General features: G+C 40.8%; 1 protein-coding gene across 2 annotated transcripts in view; it reads left to right on the top strand.

Annotated features, from left to right (window-relative positions):
• The first annotated feature begins 2109 nt into the window (after window positions 1-2109).
• The window catches only part of Cd84 (CD84 molecule), a 35360-nt gene continuing 19367 nt past the window's right edge, over window positions 2110-18102 (top strand). For both annotated transcript variants that reach the window (XM_021167596.3, XM_021167602.3), the window contains exons 1-3: window positions 2110-2167; window positions 2957-3080; window positions 13546-13878. In XM_021167596.3, coding sequence (XP_021023255.1) covers window positions 3035-3080; window positions 13546-13878 — 379 coding nt within the window. In that variant the 5' untranslated portion in view covers window positions 2110-2167; window positions 2957-3034. The remainder of the gene's footprint in view (window positions 2168-2956; window positions 3081-13545; window positions 13879-18102) is intronic.

Raw genomic sequence — 18102 nt, forward strand, 5'->3', positions numbered from 1 at the left:
ATGGAGCACTCACAAAACGGAATCTGTCATGACTGCCCTCTGAAAGATCCAACACGCAGCTGAAAGAGTCAGATGCAGATATTTGCACCCAAGCAATGGACAGAAGCAGTTGACCCATGTTGTTGAATAAGGGAAGGCTGAAAGAAGGTGAGGAGAAGAGTAATCCTGTAGGAGGACCAGCAGTCTCAATTCATCTGGACTCCCGAGATCTCTCAAACACTGGGTAGGGTAGGGAGGAGGTGTGGGATGGGGACAAGTCAGAGGGTGGGTAGGGGGTGGGGTGTCAGGGAATGGAATATGCACTGTAAAAAATAAATTAAAAATAAATTAATTTTTTAAAAATAGTTTTTACCATCTTCTGGTATCTTCATTAATTCCTTCAGTATATTGCAAACTCCAATACACCTTCTTAGGTATGTATTGAGTGTTTTAACTGTGATTTAACATGGAGGAAACATTTCTTCTATTCATGCTTATTTGGTGTTCTGTGTACCTTTTGTACTATTTCCCTAAATGTGGAACTATTTTTACTATGGTTTTGTGGAAAATATTTTTTTACACCTTTAGCACGCAATTCAACTTCTCCATAATTCATAAATTTTCTCTTTCCATGTTGTACTAAGTATATCACACATTTTACATACTTATATTAAACCAGTCACTGTCTTTGACCTAATATCTCAGTCCCTTACTATGTCTTCAATCCCTGTTACTTTCTCCTCATGACACATTTCGTTGCAGAGGCGTCACACTGCACATTTAATTTTCTTAAGCTTTTCATTTTTAGCATCAATTCAGTCTGATTTTTCTTTTGTATTTCCATTTCTTTATTTAATTCCACTCTCATATCTAACAATTAGCTTCCTATATCATTAAGATTTTATTCATGTCTACTTTCATTTCTTTAAGCGGGCCTTCATATCTTTGAACATGTCAAGAAATGAGAATATATTCATAATCACTCTATGGAAGTTTATTTCTAAGTCACTTTGATTAAGAGTTGCTACTTGGGGGAGTGTAGTTTAAGGAAGAGACAGGTTTGGTTTATTTTTGTGTCTGTGTGTCTCTCTGTGTGCGTGTGTCTCTGTGTGTGTGTTGTGTGTGTTGTCTGTGTATGTGTGTGTCTGTGTGTGTGTGTGTGTCTATATATGTGTGCCTGTGTGTGTCTCTGTGTGTGTGTGGTGTGTGTCTGTCTGTCTGTGTGGTATGTGTGTCTGTCTGTGTGTTTGTGTGTGTGCTGTGTCTGTCTGTGTGTGTGTCTCTGTGTGTGTGTGTCTCTGTGTGTGTGTTGTGTGTGTTGTCTGTGTGTGTCTGTGTGTGTGTGTCTGTATATGTGTGCCTGTGTGTGTCTCTGTGTGTGTGTGGTGTGTGTCTGTCTGTGTGTCTCTGTGTGTCTCTGTGTGTCTGTGTGTGTGCTGTGTCTGTCTCTGTGTGTGTCCTGTGTGTGTGTCTGTGTGTGTGCTGTGTCTGTCTGTGTGTGTGTCTCTGTGTATGTTGTGTGTGTCTGTCTGTGTATGTGTCTCTGTGTGTGTGTGGTGTGTGTCTGTCTGTCTGTGTGGTATGTGTGTCTGTCTGTGTGTCTGTGTGTGTCTCTGTGTGTCTGTGTGTGTGTCTCTGTGTATGTTGTGTGTGTCTGTCTGTGTATGTGTGTCTGTGTGTGTCTGTGTGTGTGTGTCTGTATATGTGTGCCTGTGTGTGTCTCTGTGTGTGTGTGGTGTGTGTCTGTCTGTCTGTGTGGTATGTGTGTCTGTCTGTGTGTCTGTCTGTGTGTGTGTCTCTGTGTAATATGTGATTTTACAGTGGAGCTCTCAGCTCAGGTGACAAGGTCAGTTTCTCTTGAGTCAGTTTTCTTGTTTCCTTGAGTATTTGCAATGTTCCAGAGGGTTATGGTACAGTTGAGGTGTCATTTCTCTCTGTGCTTAGACTACTAAGCTCTGTGTCTCTAGTCCTCCTCTGAGAGCAGGGTACCATCTTCAGCACCAGTCATGACCAGGAATCGGCCCATTTACTGCAGGATGGTTTGTGGCGTCTCTCGTGTTCCTTGTCTGGTTCCACAAACCCGTCTCGGTGCTTGGAGTTCCTCTGTGACTGACCACTTCTTCCTTTTCTGTCTAATGGTGAACACCTTTCTGGACCAGCTCTGTGTTTGAATCTGATTTATGCTCTGGTAAGGTCTCCTCTGGATCTAGTTTAGCTCTGGCTCTGACTTCAGATCCATCGATGGCTCTACCTTTGGCTTGCTATCTGGAAATGTGTGTCTGCCTTTTGGAATCTGACATGCTTGCACTGAGAGTTCAGAGTGGGTCTTGGTGTTCTCAGCTTAGCTGCTCTTGTCTCACTAAGGGCTCCATGCAGTTCAGTTGTAGAGACAATTGGTGCTGATTCATGACGTGAGTGGGGGAGTTAACTAGGTGATGGTGGGTCAGTGGGAGAGATAGCAGCAATCTCCAGCATCACAGATGCTGACTTTATAGGGCCAGTGGGCAGGAGGCAATGGATGCAAACATGGAGACACTGAACTCAAAGAATATGGCTTATTCTTGTGATTCAAAATACAATTAACCCTTTGCCTAAAAATACTAATTCATTCTGCATATTTGTCTCGGCTACATTGTCAATTCCTTTCAGAAATCTCCCTAACTTACCCTAGCCTGGAATAGATGCCTCCACCCTCAGAGGTTCCTGCAATTCTTCCTGCTGCAGCATATCATCCCCATTTACTGAAATTTCCTGTGTAATTATCAATCCCTCTATAAAGAATATAAACTCCACAAGGGGAACTCATTACTTTTAGCTACTGATCAACATCCATGGTATGTCTGGCACATAGTAGGCACTTAATAAATGTTTGTTGGATAATTAATAATGAATATGCACTGCTGTTGTATAATGGAAAACACTAGTAAGTAGGTTAAGAAGTAACACTTCTTAATCAGCTCACACTTCCTCCCTCCAGCTCCGGAAACACCACACTGAAGTGAAAGCAGCTACCACACCAGTTATTTTTCCTCAGAAGACTGGAGTCTGACTGGACATGGCCCAGCACCATCTGTGGATCTGGTTCCTTTGCCTGCAAACCTGTGAGTTCTGAACCTTGTTAGGATTCAAGTCCTACTATGTCATAACTTTTTAGAAAATACACACAGGAGGGCAGGGACGTGTCCCTTTGATCTCGTTTCAGCAGAGTTTCCTGGGCTTTCTGTTCAAATTATACTCAACCTACTGAACTAGAGTGAGAACTTAAGACCCAAGCAATGTGCTTCATCACATTAAACCAGTCTTCTTTCACTTTCTGAACCATTTCTTCATTTCTTGGATGCGGCAGAAGAATAGATCCAGTTTTCACATTCATTCTGTTAGCCCACGTGTTTTTATGGGGAGAACTGATATTGAGATATGACTGAGAAGTGATATTGAGATATGTCAACAATCAATGATTGTTGATTCCTGTTATTTTGTTTTTGTATTTGGTATTCTTGGTGGTGGTGGTGGTGGGACATGTGTGTGTTCAAATATAGTAAGTCTTTGAAAAAATATTAGACTAGTGTAGTGGTATACACATTTAATCCTATTACTTGGGAGACAGAGACAGAAGAACTCCAGACCATTCTGGTCTACACAGGGAGTTCCAGGCCAGCCCTCCATATGTAGTGAGAGCATGTTTCAAAATCATGTATATTTTAGCTACTTCTATTGCTGTGTTTCACACTTGTGTTTCATGCTTTATTAGGAAGAGTCCTGGCTCTGTTGTACAGAGATCCTAGGCAGGACTTTATTGTTTGTGTAATGGTCCAAGTAAGCTAAACAGGCAGAAACATGGTAGCAGTTTGAGCCTGAGTACATGGTGTTAGGGTTCTAAAAGGAAACCAGGGATGAGATACTCATTTTGTCAGGGATCCTCAAAATGATAAAGAAATCATAAGTGCCCATTACCCTAATTTTACCCATGTTTCCCCTCTAAAGGACTATTGCAGATAATTCCTAAGGGTACAATGTGCTCTAGATTCTCCTGCTGACATCCTTGGTGGAGTGGTCCTTTCTATGCAATGCTGAACATGGAGTCCCATACTGCTTTTCTACCCCTCCCAAGCATCAGAGCAGCGGAAGAGTGGGTTGAGGAGAACTGTATATAGAACTCTCTGTATTTCCCTGAACTCACTGATACCAGGGAAGTTAGAAACAATGAACTCATGACTTCTTTGTGCTGGAAAAGCTTTTTCAAAACCAAGACTTATAGTCTTATGATCTGATTCAACTGTCTCGTGGTCTTGTGAACTCTGACTGCCTTTAATGTGCCCTAGGGCCAGTTAGATTCCAGGGACACAAGACAGAGACGTCTATCACATTGCTTCTTACATGTTCTCTCTACAAGTCTTTCCTGTATTCCTATTATTATTTTCTTTTTTCCTCCCATTCCTGCGTCTATCTAGTCAACCCTTGCCCTTTGATCTTTTCTCCTGTCTCCCACCCATAACAGCAAGAATTAACCATGTATGAAGCAATCACTATTTGTCTGACATAATTCTAAGCCCTCCACCACAATTATTACTTTGTTCCATCCCATGATGCGCTATAAGATGGATAGAATTAAAATACACATTTTCAGATGAAAACATTGATACATAGACACTCAGAGGTCAAGTGAGTTTTGTTTTATTCAAAATTAAAGTATATGCTAATATAAAAAAAAACACTAATAAAGCTACACCACACCTCTGGTTGTAGAATGTTGTAGGTTTCTAAAAAACAAAACAAAACAAAACAAGGGTGACCCAGGAGTTTCTATAATGATGGAGAGTGACATAGGATTTTTATTGCCCAGCCCCTTCCTTCCTTGTTGCTCTCAAAACTCTCTTGGCTTATTTTGACTAATTATATCTCTTCTTTCAGTGTTGCATACTAAAGCTATCTCTGTTCATCCTCCCAGATCTCAGATACAGAGGGAGCTTCTAGCCACACTGTTAACTGAGGGATGGAGAACAACAACAACAAAGTCATTCAGCTACTGCCCCATCCCCCAAAAAATGAACAAGAACAAGAAATAGTTATTTAAAGACTCATGAAGAAACAAAGGGTAGCAGTGGGTGTTAAGCAACAGTTCAACCCTCCCTACTTCCTCTCTCTCTCTGTTGCATCCTCCCCCCACCCCCACCCTGTCTCACTACAGTGTACCAACCCTTCTTTATTTCCTTCCAGTGGTCTATAGTATTATTTTAGCTCCTTCAACAATGTTTGTTTGTTTGGGGGTATTTATAAGTAAGTGTGCATGGGGGAGAGGGGTATGCCTATGTGCATGCAGGTGCATGTGTGTGCACCTGCATTAGGAGGTCAGAAGTCAACACTCAATGTCTTCCTTAATTATTCTCCACCTTATTTTCTTAAGACGGGTTCTCTCATTGAACCTGGAGTTCCCTGATTCAGCTAGGTTGGCTGGCCAATGAGCTTTCAGGAATCTGCCTGTCTCTTCCCCACCCCAAGCCTCCCATGGTGCTGGAGATACAGGTGTGTGCTAGAGATATGAATTCAGGTCATGATGCGTACAAAGCAATTACCTGACACACTGAGTCATCCTCCAGCCTCGTCCTCAATTTGTACTTAAGAAACAGTTTATGCCAGTCCACAGATATTGGATTATTTAGTCATGAGGTCAGTGTTATCACCAGAGTTACTGCAAAGCTGAGGAACCCATTGTCTTTGCTGTTGTCATTCAGTCAAACACAGCTTGTCTTTGTGACTGTGTATGGTTTAAACTCATGTGAGTATTGCTTATATGAGGACCTTTCTTAACGCTGTGAATATAAATTATCTGAGGCCCTGAATGAAGTTAGCTATTGTATGAGGCTTTAGTCTGCCTCATTTTGAGGCTCTTGTTTTCCTAGGCCCCACTGCCTCTAGAGCAGTGACAGTCAGAATAACTCTTTTTGATGGGACAATGTTGATGACTAGACCTACATAAGGTAAAGGAGTGTGGAGAATCTGGTGAGAAAAGAGAAGAGAGCACACAGATGCTCTGAGGTGAAGTGCCCATGGCCTATATGGCATTCAGAGCAAGAGGAAGAATGAGAAGACAATGACTGAGGTTTAATCTGCTGGGACATGGATGATGGTGACCTCTGTGACAGGAGACTGTGTGGCTTCATAAGCTCCAGGGAGACGGTATATGCTCTTCATAGACTCTAAGAAGAGCCACAGGAAATTTTCCTCTATCCAGTTAGAGACCTCCTAGCCCGTCAAGTTCTCAAATCCAGGTGATTTCCTGACACCTTCCTATTTGTTTATCCTTTTAAATTCTCTTTTCTAACCATCTCTATTGTCAGACCCACCTGGCTCAAATCCACGTCCATTCTACCTCCCCCAATCTGGCTTCTGATTTACTTACAGGCTCAGCTCTGAACCTAAGCCTTACAGTTCCTGACTTGAATCTTTCTATATCACCAACCTCAGTACTTGGCTTTCTTGTTATGATTCCTAACATTTCTCAGAGGTCCAGCTATCATAGCAAAATAAAATGTAAAGAAAAAGAGATGGAGAGACTTAAATAGCAGCTTTTGGCAAGTACTTATTCATGGAATGTGTGTTTGTAAAGTCCACCTATAGATACACAATATATTGTCTGATGAAACACAGGTCAACATCTGATGCATGGAATGATCTGTTGCTCCACAAGTACCCCAGCTTAATGAAAAAAAGGATGAAGGCTGCCTCTTACAGAGAGTCTATCCACTGTGTTCTATCCATATTAATGACATCCTGTGATATCTGCTCCAAATTCCCTCTTCCTCAGAACTACCAAGATCACATTCACTCAGGATTTCATCCATTTCACACATCTCCTGTTTATTTCGTCAGTGTTCCTGATGCATCTTGACTTCTAGTCCTGCAAAAATCTACAATGGCCTCAAGTGAGAAGAGATGTAGCCTCAGGCCTGGGTTATTTAGCTCATCCTGCTAAAAACAAAAAAAAACTAGAAAAACTAAAAACTGGTAAGGTCCTCCCCCTGCAACAAGACTCTTTTGGGCTGTTTGTAAAACCTGGGCCACAAAGTCTGGAACAATTCTTCTACGCCTTGGCAGATCTCAGTTAGTGACAAGGTTTTTATTCCCCTTTGGATGGCAATTCTGTCTTTGTCATTAATTTGTTGTAAGCTTGCTAGCTCCAGATAGTTGAATGGAGCCCACCAAAGCATCAGGTAGTCAAAGAAATGGCCCCTAAAATGGAGGTAGTCATTTGTATAAACAAGTCTAGAAAGACATAACCAAGCCACTGAATGAAAAATATAGATCCAGTAATTTCTCCCCTGACTAGATGTATCTGCATTAATATAATTATCAGACATATTTAAAATACAGCTTCCAGGTTACTTCCCAAACCCAGGCCTCAACTCTCTCCTCCACCATTTATATCAGCCTTATTGTCTGACTCTGTGTTGCTGGTGGCATTTTCAGTGTAGTTTGTACAAAAGGTATCAACCTGAGACCTCTTGATTGGCTTCAAGGGCCACCATTTCAGTCTCCCTGTAGACTCTGGGCTCAGCCAGAGTCCTTCATACCTGAAATCAGGCTCTTTACTGAGTCAATAGATCATCATCAATTTTGAAGGTATCCAAAGTGGCAATCTTACACCTTCAGGGAAAATACATGCATCCCCACATTTGCATAAGGGATGGGACAGAACATTTTCTGTCATGGTATCTTTCCATAGCACTTACCTGCTATTCCCCTGTCCTTTGGCAACCAGTGCTGTTCTATAGTTCTTCGAAATCTCCTTCAAAATAGTAACACACACTACCTGTGTTGTACCCTGAGTTCACGGGAAACCCAGACAAGCCCAAGAATCTCGAAGTCCGCTGCAACTCACAAGAGTCTTTTATTTTCAAGCTTGAACTCAGGTTCGCCCACCTAGCACTCACTGCATGAATGCTGATAAGCGACTCTGAGTCCAGAAAACATTGGGTTTATATACATAACAACAGTTGTCTTAGGGTTTCTATTCCTGCACAAAACATCAAGACCAAGAAGCAGATTGGGAGGTTGAGGGGGGCGGGGTTATTCAGCTTACACTTCCACATTGCTATTCATCACCAAAGGAAGTCAGGACAGAAACTCACACTGGGCAGGAACCTGGAAGCAGGAGCTGATGCAAAAGCAATGGAGGGGTGCTGCTTCTGGCTTGCTTCCCCTGACTTTCTCAGCTTGCTCTCTTATAGAACTCAGGACCACCAGCCCAGGGATGGCACCGTCACCCACCATGGGCCCTCCCATCCTTGATCACTAATTGAGAAAATGCCTTACAGCTGGATCTCATGGAGACATTTCCTCAAGGGAGGCTCTTTTCTCTGTGATAACTCCAGCTTGTATCAAGATCACTGCAAACAGACTTTACCATGAGTTGTAGTTTGAATATGGCATATCTGTTCCAACCCATAGATTTCATATGATAAAGTCTTAGTTTTTTACCTAATGGCCTTTGGGAAGTGATCCATTACAATGGTTCTAACTTCACCAATGGGTTAATCTTTTGATATATACAAAATCGGATGACCATATTAGGAAGTGATAGAAGCTAGGAGATGCACGTCTAATCAGGAGACAACAATTACTGGAAGATATGCTGTAGAAAGGGACACCTTGTTTCCAGACTTTTCTGTTCTTTCTCTGGTTACTGGGTACCATGTGGAGAAAAGCTGGCCTCTGTCACATGCTCCTTGCAATTGTGTTCCATCTTTCCCAAGGCTTACATCGGTGGAGCCAAGAGACTCTGCACTAAATCAGTCCTCCTTTGACTTGTGCTACAGCTTCTGCCACAGCAATGGAATCTGAACATACATCATTCATCCTGCATCGGTGGTAGCCTTTTCTAGTCTTTGTTTCTCCTTTAGAAGCATGGCCTCGTCTTACTCGTCCCATTTCTGGTCCACTGTATGGAAGTTGGGAAATAAGGCTAGTCAGCTGATGTTGTCTCTGTGAGACATTTCTTTTTTACCTGGATCCTAAGGTTTCTGCAACTATTTGGTCTGCTTCATCAATTTCTTGTTAGCTTATAAGACCCTGTCTCAAATTCTTTTTTGCATCAAAAATAATTGAAACCACCATTCATATGTACTATCCAGATATCCATAAGTGCTATTTCATTGCACACTATTTGTTATCCATATTTAGAAATGAGGAGTTAAGGGTCATTGGATTTCAATAATTTTTTTCAAGACTAAGTTGGTAGGTTCAAATACACCTGAATCTAACATGTATATACATCATTGGCATACATTCTACCAAGTTTGATCCTAGGCTTATTGTTAGAGGCTGGTCTGATCTTCTACATGACTGAAGGTGTGAAGGCCATCAGGAGTAATTATCTTTCACTTTATGTTTTTCTACACTGTGTGTTTAATATGTTTTAAGCACCTTCTGTGTGCCCTGATAACAGTTCTATGAAACAGAGGTTTTCACAGCCCATCTTGTAGGAAACTTAAATTAAAGGCTCATCAAATGAACACAGACCCACCTGGCTCAAATCCACGTCCATTCTACCTCCCCCAATCTGGCTTCTGATTTGCTTACAGGCTCAGCTCTGAACCTAAGCCTTACAGTTCCTGACTTGAATCTTTCTATATCACCAACCTCAGTACTTGGCTTTCTTGTTATGATTCCTAACATTTCTCAGAGGTCCAGCTACCATAGCAAAATAAAATGTAAAGAAAAAGAGATGGAGAGAGCAATTTTTCCCCTTCTAAAAGACATCAGAGGCATATATGTTACCGTTACTTATATTCTGTTGACCTGAACTTCTTGGCATGATCACACTTTACAAGCAGAGAGGGACTGTGTAGTCTATTCTGGTGGTCATCTGCCCTTTTAACCATCAAGAGCTCTGTCCCTATGATGAAGGCGAAAACAAATATTGGAAAATAGCTAGCAGATTCTGTTGCCACTCTCTGCCTTCTGACAATACCCCTAGAACATACTTTCTCCTTGGAAGGAGAATGCTTCCTTCCAACTGCTTACTTAGGTGGACCAACGTCATCTCAGATTCAACAATTCTAACACTAACCTCGTCTTTTCCCTTTGACATCTTTCTTGCATATCTGTTTTGTACTATTAATTTTCCACTGGTACAGAGCAGAAGCTAAAATCAAATAGATACACAAGTGAAGGTTATTAGGTGCCTATTTCCTCATTGCCCCTCCTTGCACTATCTCTCAAACTCAGCCCTTCCTTTTCATTCCTATCATATCCTGCTTGGTTCATAGCCTGATGACTACATTAGCCTCATTAAGTTCTCTCTTGTTTCTTTATGGCATATCTGTTTTCTCTATTACCAAAGCTTCTTTTTCTTTCTATACAGCATTGCTGTATTAAAATTACTCCAAGAAATTATTTTAATCTTAATCCATAAAACTTGAGTAGATCCCTCCACATATAGGATAACTCAAATTTAAGGCTGCTCCAAATATCTTCTCTCTCTCTCTCTCTCTCTCTCTCTCTCTCTCTCTCTCTCTCTCTCTCTCACACACACACACACACACACACACACACACACACACACACACCTCCATCATAATGAAAATCTAGACTCAACTGACATCAAAGCTTGTGAAATTTGAATTCAGAACCCAAGGGCCTGATTTCTCATTTCTCCTTTTTCTCGTTTCATATTGCAAAGGAAAGTTTTATACATGTGTCTTATTTCCCCAACTTCGTATTAATTCCCCTGAGGCTCAAACATGGAGCCTCACACATGACATGCAAATCTTAATCCCCTTTCAAAATATCTTTGTGCCATAAGCTCTCTCCAAAATTGGATTTTGCTGAAGTTCCCTCCAGTGATAATATAACATTTGAGTCTCTATAACATGTAGAAAAATAAATATTGGAGTTCATTGACAAAGAGATTCTTCCTTTCACAACCAAAGTGCTTTTAGAAGCAGATGGAAACCCACCAAGTAGAGGACTTAAAAGCATCTAGCTGTGCTTTATTTGAATTATCCCATGGTTCTAAGTGGGGTCTAACATGGCCTCAGCATCACTGATTAGTCATAGGGAAGGGCCATGCCATATTTAGAGTACATATACCAATTGGTCATGATCAATACCAGAAATGATTCACATTAACTACATTACCAGTTAACAAAGCATCTCTCTTCATGTTGCATCATTTGCGACTCCAGGAGTTGATGAAGCCACTTTTGAGGTGGCATAGACTGAGAAAGGTTTTGTTACTTTATTGAGTTTGCACGGTGTGTAACTAGATGCCCAGTCGCACAGCTATCTCTCTAGGAACACTGTCAGGTCTTTAAACATAGCAGAAAAATCCAGTTCACACCTACATCAAGTTCTGCTTTTTCTTAGAGACGTCATGGTTCAACATGCAACAATATCAGCAGTGCAAAGAGCTGTGTGCAACACTTCCCCTGCAGCATCCTCGCCTACTCATAGCCACCCTCCTAGATTGCTTTGTCCAGCATTTCCTGAATGACTTTGCTACAGGCATAGTTGTGACACTGGCACCACATTCAACCACTTGTGGTTGCACAACTGCTCTCATACCGAGAAGCTCTCAGCCTGAGCAAATGGCCTCCACATTTGAGAAGTTAGTGACACAATAGAGCCAGAGTTGAATGTCTTATATCTCCTACCTAAGTTAAATCCAAAGAGTAGAATGACCATTAATCCATAGGATTAATTATGAAGCCTTAAGACATGGAGAAGATCTGATGTAGGGGTTAGCTATGAAACTTGAAGGATCCAGTGCAAAACAGAAGTTTGGGGTCTGCTGTTCAAAATTCTTTAAGTATTTGGAAAGCACACAGCCCCAGAAAACCAAGTTCAGGATCCTTTGAGCTTAGCCCATGCACATGCTATCCCTGAGATGCAAGCTAAGATACTGCAAGTTCCCTTTGTGAACTCTATCAACCCAGCAGGATAATTTATAGGGTAACAATTGGTGCTGGAGATGTTTGCAAAGTGTGGCTGCAGTGGCACCATTAGCACAGCTTTATGTTCTCTGTGTTTTCTTCTTGTTTTCCTTCCACTTGCCACTCATTATGCCACCTTTTGCTTTCCGGCGGTTCCTTGGGGCTGTCCTGGTATCCTACTATCCCTGTGGTCCTAACATAGCATCTGATGTATAGTCCTAACATAGATAGCATAGTATTAAGTTAGCAGTTAACAAGTGCTAACTATTGGTAGTCCCTAATTTCCCCTATCCCACTTATAGTGCCCTAAAACATGTTGACTTGGCTTGTCCATTCCAACTAAATCACCAGTATGTTCCTCCTGAGCGCAAAGTTTCCACTGACTTGAAAGGAAAGAGATTCATCTTAGCAGTCCTGGGATCCTGCAGCAGCTACTGAGCTGAAGGGCAAAGGCAGATATAAATGCGAGCAACACTGGGCTAATAAATCCATTCATTTTAGGGACTTGCATTCTCAATGGACCCTCTGTACAGACTTTAGGCTTAACCTGAACCCACATATGCAGAAAACATGGGTTGACCTTTGGAGCTTACACATAGCTAGTTCACATCAAAATAGGCCAGCTGGTTGTTTGTGATTAACAGCTTTTCTGATTGGTCAATTTCCAAGTCATATCCATTATTGAATACATCATGTATCATCTATGACAATCTCAAACACTATTGATCATTAAAGAATCACAGTGAGGGATTTTTTATATTAAAATATGTTTATCTAGATGCCTAAACTCTGGAGACTAGAAGGTATTCAAGGAATAAAGACCATTAACCTTCACTAGGTCCAAGATATCAAGTGTGTCCCTTTCCTGTCCTTCTGGCCAGGAGTGGAAGAACTTGGGATAAGTTTTTGGATTAATGGGTTGATGAAGTATTGGGACACTACTTTTTGGGTTTGTTTTTGTTTTTCCTGTGATCTTCAAAGAAATATGTTACATTTTTGGTTTTATCTTTAGAAGGTAAAGTCAAAAATTCTTCCAGGCTCTGGTGAAATTATCCCCTAAATTGATGAGTTTGGGATCTTTTCTGATCATGTCTATCTTTATAGCCTAGAGTATTTGGCACACAATGGGTGTTTAAGCATTTATTGAGTGAGTTAAGTACCGTGCTATATAGACTATCTTGAAGCAACTTACAAAATAGGCTAAGTTCACTAATTTATGAATGAACACATGTATTTATTCAGTTTTGTTTACAAGAACGTCACAGGTTTTCAACTAAGTTTTTGTGGTCATAGCACATGAAACATACCTAGAGTAAGCCAGGTGGTGGTGGCACACACCTTTGATCCCAGCACTTGGGAGGCAAAGGCAGAAGGATCTCTGTGAGTTCAAGGCTAGCCTGGTCTTCAGAGCAAGTTCCAGGATAGCCAGGACTACACAAAAGAAACCCTGTCTCAAAACCAACCCCCCACTCCCATTCCCCCACCCCCCAAAAATACCTAGATTGAACTTTAAAAAAAAATCCCAAGACAGAAGATGAGCAGTGTCTGAGGAAGTTCCTCAGAGATGCTCAAAAGGAGAAGGAACACAAACAATTCAACAGTGTGATGGTGACTCTTCTATTTATATCCTCAGGGTCTGAAGCAGCAGCAAAAGATGCAGACTCGATGGTAGTGAATGGGATTCTTGGGGAATCAGTTACTTTCCTCTTAAATATTCAAGAACCAAAGAAAATTGACAACATTGCCTGGATATCTCACTCATCCGTTGCTTTTATAAAACCAGGAGTCAATAAAACTGAAGTTACCATAACCCAGGTCACTTATAAAGGACGACTAGAAGTCATCGATCAGAAGTATGACCTGGTCATTAGAGACCTGAGGATGGAAGATGCAGGAACTTACAAAGCAGACATCAATGAAGAGAATGAGGAAACCATCACCAAGATCTACCACCTTCATATCTACCGTAAGTTACGGCAGCACGGCAGGTTCCTGGATTTCCTTTTGCTTTCGAGATTTATGATCTAAACCACACCCATATTTCTGATAACAGAGTTTCCTAACTCTTTTTATCCTTATAATTACATAAGCACATCAGTACTTATAAAGGTTTAACTTTACTTCTGGCCTTGACAGACTTTAGCTGTAATCTGTTTTGCAGCAGAATTTGTCCTCTGTTCTTTGTTTTCCTTTCCTATAAAATGTCAAGAATCATATTAATCAATTTGTAAGCATTATTATGACATTCTAGTAAGAAACTATATGCAGAGTGGTCTTTATAAGGCTTCTGATTTTAAGATAATTACAGAATGCATAGGGAAATGCAAAGAACTATGAAAGGATGTGCTCTGTGCCCTTCTCTTGCCCTCTCCTCTGTTATACTAGATCCAAACTCTGAGTCTCATCCCCAGTCTTATACAGACCTTCTGGGGTAGCCTTTCTTCATTGTCTCTCCTGATTCCAAAGAGATAAAATAAGCAGATCCTGGCACACACCTTTGATTCCAGCACTCAGGAGGCAAAGACAGAAGGATAAATATGAATTCAAGGCTAGCCTGGTCTTCAGAGAAAGTTCCAGAACAGCCAAGACTAACAAAAAGAAACCCTTTCTCAAACCAACCTCCCATCCCCATCCTCACCCCCAAAAAAATACTAGAATGAAAGAAAAAAATCCCAAGACACAGAATGAACAGTGTCTGAGGAGCTCTTATTCCTATAAGTATTAATACTTTCAGAAATGCAGAACAGTGTTCAAGGTCAAAAACAGAAAATTGGAACTTTCTTGGAATGTGCCAGCATTTATTTAGGAATGGAATCACTTATATTCCTATAGAATTTAATCACATATATGGCACTGGACATCATTAATCACATATATAGCACTGGACATCATTAATCACATATATAGCACTGGACATCATTAATCACATACATAGTACCGGACATCATAAGCAAGGTAGGAGTTCTGCAGGGTGGAGAACTGTTAGCCCTGACTCCAGCTTTTTCTACCTAACAGTTTTGTGCAGGTGGCATCTCTGTCCCTGCTGAGAAAATGAAATGAGATTTAGTTTTCATCACTATGGCTATACCAATACCTACCCCAACGGGTGGCACACACACACACACAGACACACACACACACACAAGTCTCCGAAAATAGGTAAATAATGATACTTTTCTTGTGTTTCAGCTATTTTGGAATATTCAGAGCCTACTGTTGTAGAATAGCTGGGCTACAATGGAGACATCCTGCCCAAGCTGTTATTGACTGTGCTTTTATGCTGGCATCTAGGCATCTGGGACTGGAATGATTATAAATCTAGGTGATGATGTTTGGATTTGTCTTTGTTGGGTGGGTGGCTTGTTCCTTGTTTTCTGTTTCCTCTCTGGATTTCCAGAGAGTGTGGTAGCTCTATGTTTTAGTAGGACATTTTCTTTGGATCTGACATTTATAGCCACTGGAGGTTCTCAATAAAAGATGTTTCTGGGTATTGGGAGCTAACACTTAGGACCTGTGATAGGTTAGGAGCATGAAAGTGTTCATAGGAGAGAGAAGAAGAGTGGTTAGCCAGGATCTGTTTATTTCATCTCCTTGGAATCAGGGAGACAGTGAAGTGAGGTCAACCCAGAGGGTCTTCTCTAGATACTGGGGATGAGACTGGGGAGCTGGATCTAGAGGAACAGAAGGAAACAGGAAGATATACAGGCTCCTATCTGCTTCTGGGCAGGAATGATCTGGGTTAGCAGGGAGTGCCTGCTGAAGATGAGGGCTGGGATAAACCAACAAGTGGGGAGAAGGTGGGTAGAAAGGGAAGATCTGTGGAACCACAATAGATGTGGGATTGGGGATGTGCAGGAGTGGGGACATTAGAAGGAAGGCTGCAGCAGGTGTTCTGTTGCAGAGCTAGGGATGAAGCTGAAGCTTGAGATTTGGAGGAGAGGAAGCCTTCTGTTAGCTTACATGTTTCCCTGGCCTGCTCTGGTGGTGTGTTCACAAGGAACACTGGTATTGGGGGCTTGTTTACTGGAATGAATTGGGGGAAGGAAGGTTGGAGTAGAAGATAGAGGTCCTCAAAGAGAAAATTAATAAATCCACAAAATCCAAACAAACAGTGGAAAGAAGTGAATAAACTGTATAAGACTTGAAAATGAAAATAAAATCAATAAAGAAAACTAAAACCGAGAGAATTCTAGAAATGAAAATTTTAAGAATTTGAACAGAAATTACAGAGGCAAACTTCACCAACAAAATATGAGAGATGGAAGAGAGAATATTAGGCATTGAAGATACAATAGAGAAAATGAATATATCAGTCAAAGAAAATGTTAAACCAAAAAAAAAAGTCCTAACAAAAAATACAAAAAATTTAGGACACTAAGAAAAGACAAAACCTAAGACTAATGGAAATATAGGAAGGAAAAGAATTCTACCTCAAGGCCCAGAATATTTTCAACAAAAATCATAGAAGAAAAATTTTCTCACCTAAACAAAAAGATAGATGCCTATAAGGTATATGAAGCATATATAACAACAAATAGATTGAACAAGAAAATAAACTCTCCTTGGCACATAACAGTCAAATCACAAAACATACAGAACAAAGAAAGAATATTAAAAGCTACAAGGGGAAAAGGCCAAGTAGTATATAAATGCAGACCTAGAATGATACCTGATTTCTCAGTGGAGACTCTAAAAGCCAATAGAGTCTGGACAAATGTGCTATAAACTCTAAGAGACCCCTGAGGTCATCCCTGATTACTATACCCACCAAAATATCCAACATCATAAATGGAAAAAATAGGATATTCCATAATAAAGCCAAATTTAAACAATATCTGTCTACAAATCCATCTATAGAAGATGATAGGGGGGAAAATTCCAACCAAACGAGTTTAACTATACCAAATAAAAACAAAAGGAATAAACAATCTCAAAGCAGCAAAATAAAAGAAAAAAGAACACACATACATATAACCAACAACAACAACAAAATAACAGGAATTAACAATCATTGCTCATTGTCCTATCTCAATATCAATGGTCTCAATCTCCCAATAAAAAGACACAAGCTAACAGAATGGATATGATAATAGGATCCATCCTTCTGAGCATCCAAGAAATACACCTCAACATCAAAGATAGACATTACTACAGAGTAAAGGATTGCAAAATGGTATTCCAAGCAAATGTATCTAACTAACAAACTGGTATAACCATTTTAATATCTAACAAGACAGATTTCAAACCAAAACTAATCAAAAGAGATGGGGAAGGATACCATATATTCATCAAAGGAAAAAATCCACCAGGAGGATATTTCAATTGTTAATATCTATGCCCAAGACACAAGGGCATCCAGGTTTGTACAAGAAACACTACTACAACTTAAATCACATACTGACCCTCAAATATTGATAATGGGAGATTTCAAATCCCCACTGTCAGCCAGCCAAAAACCAATGGAGAAATGCTAGAACTAACAAACATTATAAACCAACTGGACCTAACAGATATTAATACAGCATTTCACTCAAACACAAAACAATATATGGGTCTCCCTTCTCCCTAGGGTCACTGGCCACTGGCCCATAAGGACAAAGAGAGCAGAGTCAAAGATTAGAGTTTCAGACACCTCCATGAATACAAATGGAAATGATACCATTCCAGGATCAGCTTGGGGAAGACAGATCAACTTTATTGGGGTGAATACATGGTTATATAGTTTGGGGTATAGGGGTAGGGATATCCAGGGTGGGCAAAGGTCATTGGCTGAAGGTTGCGGTACTGAAATGCCTCATTAACATGGGGAGGCACTCCAGGCATCTCAGGTGCTTCTTGAATAGGTTCTTATTGAGAGAAAGGAAGCTGAACCTGTAATCTAACCATGGCTACATGACATTCCAGAGGTATGGGGGTTTCAAACTCTCCAGACAAGGTCGGAGAAGGAGAAGCCCTGCTGATAAAGGGAGTCTGCCTTTTTGCACTGAGCTCAGGGCTTTCCGGTAACATCAGACTTCAACCTTAGCAGAGCAACAAGAATACACATTCTCTGCATTTCGTGGAAACTTTCTTCAAAATTGTCCACATACTCAGACACAAAGCAAGGCTCAGTAGATACAAGAACATTGAAATACCTCCCTGCATCCTATCAGTATGCCGTGGATTAAAGCTGGATAGCAACACCAACAGA

Source organism: Mus caroli, unplaced genomic scaffold (genome assembly GCF_978045245.1).
Source record: "Mus caroli unplaced genomic scaffold, Mus_caroli_1 scaffold_1, whole genome shotgun sequence".
In the NCBI taxonomy this organism is placed as follows: Eukaryota; Metazoa; Chordata; class Mammalia; order Rodentia; family Muridae; genus Mus; species Mus caroli.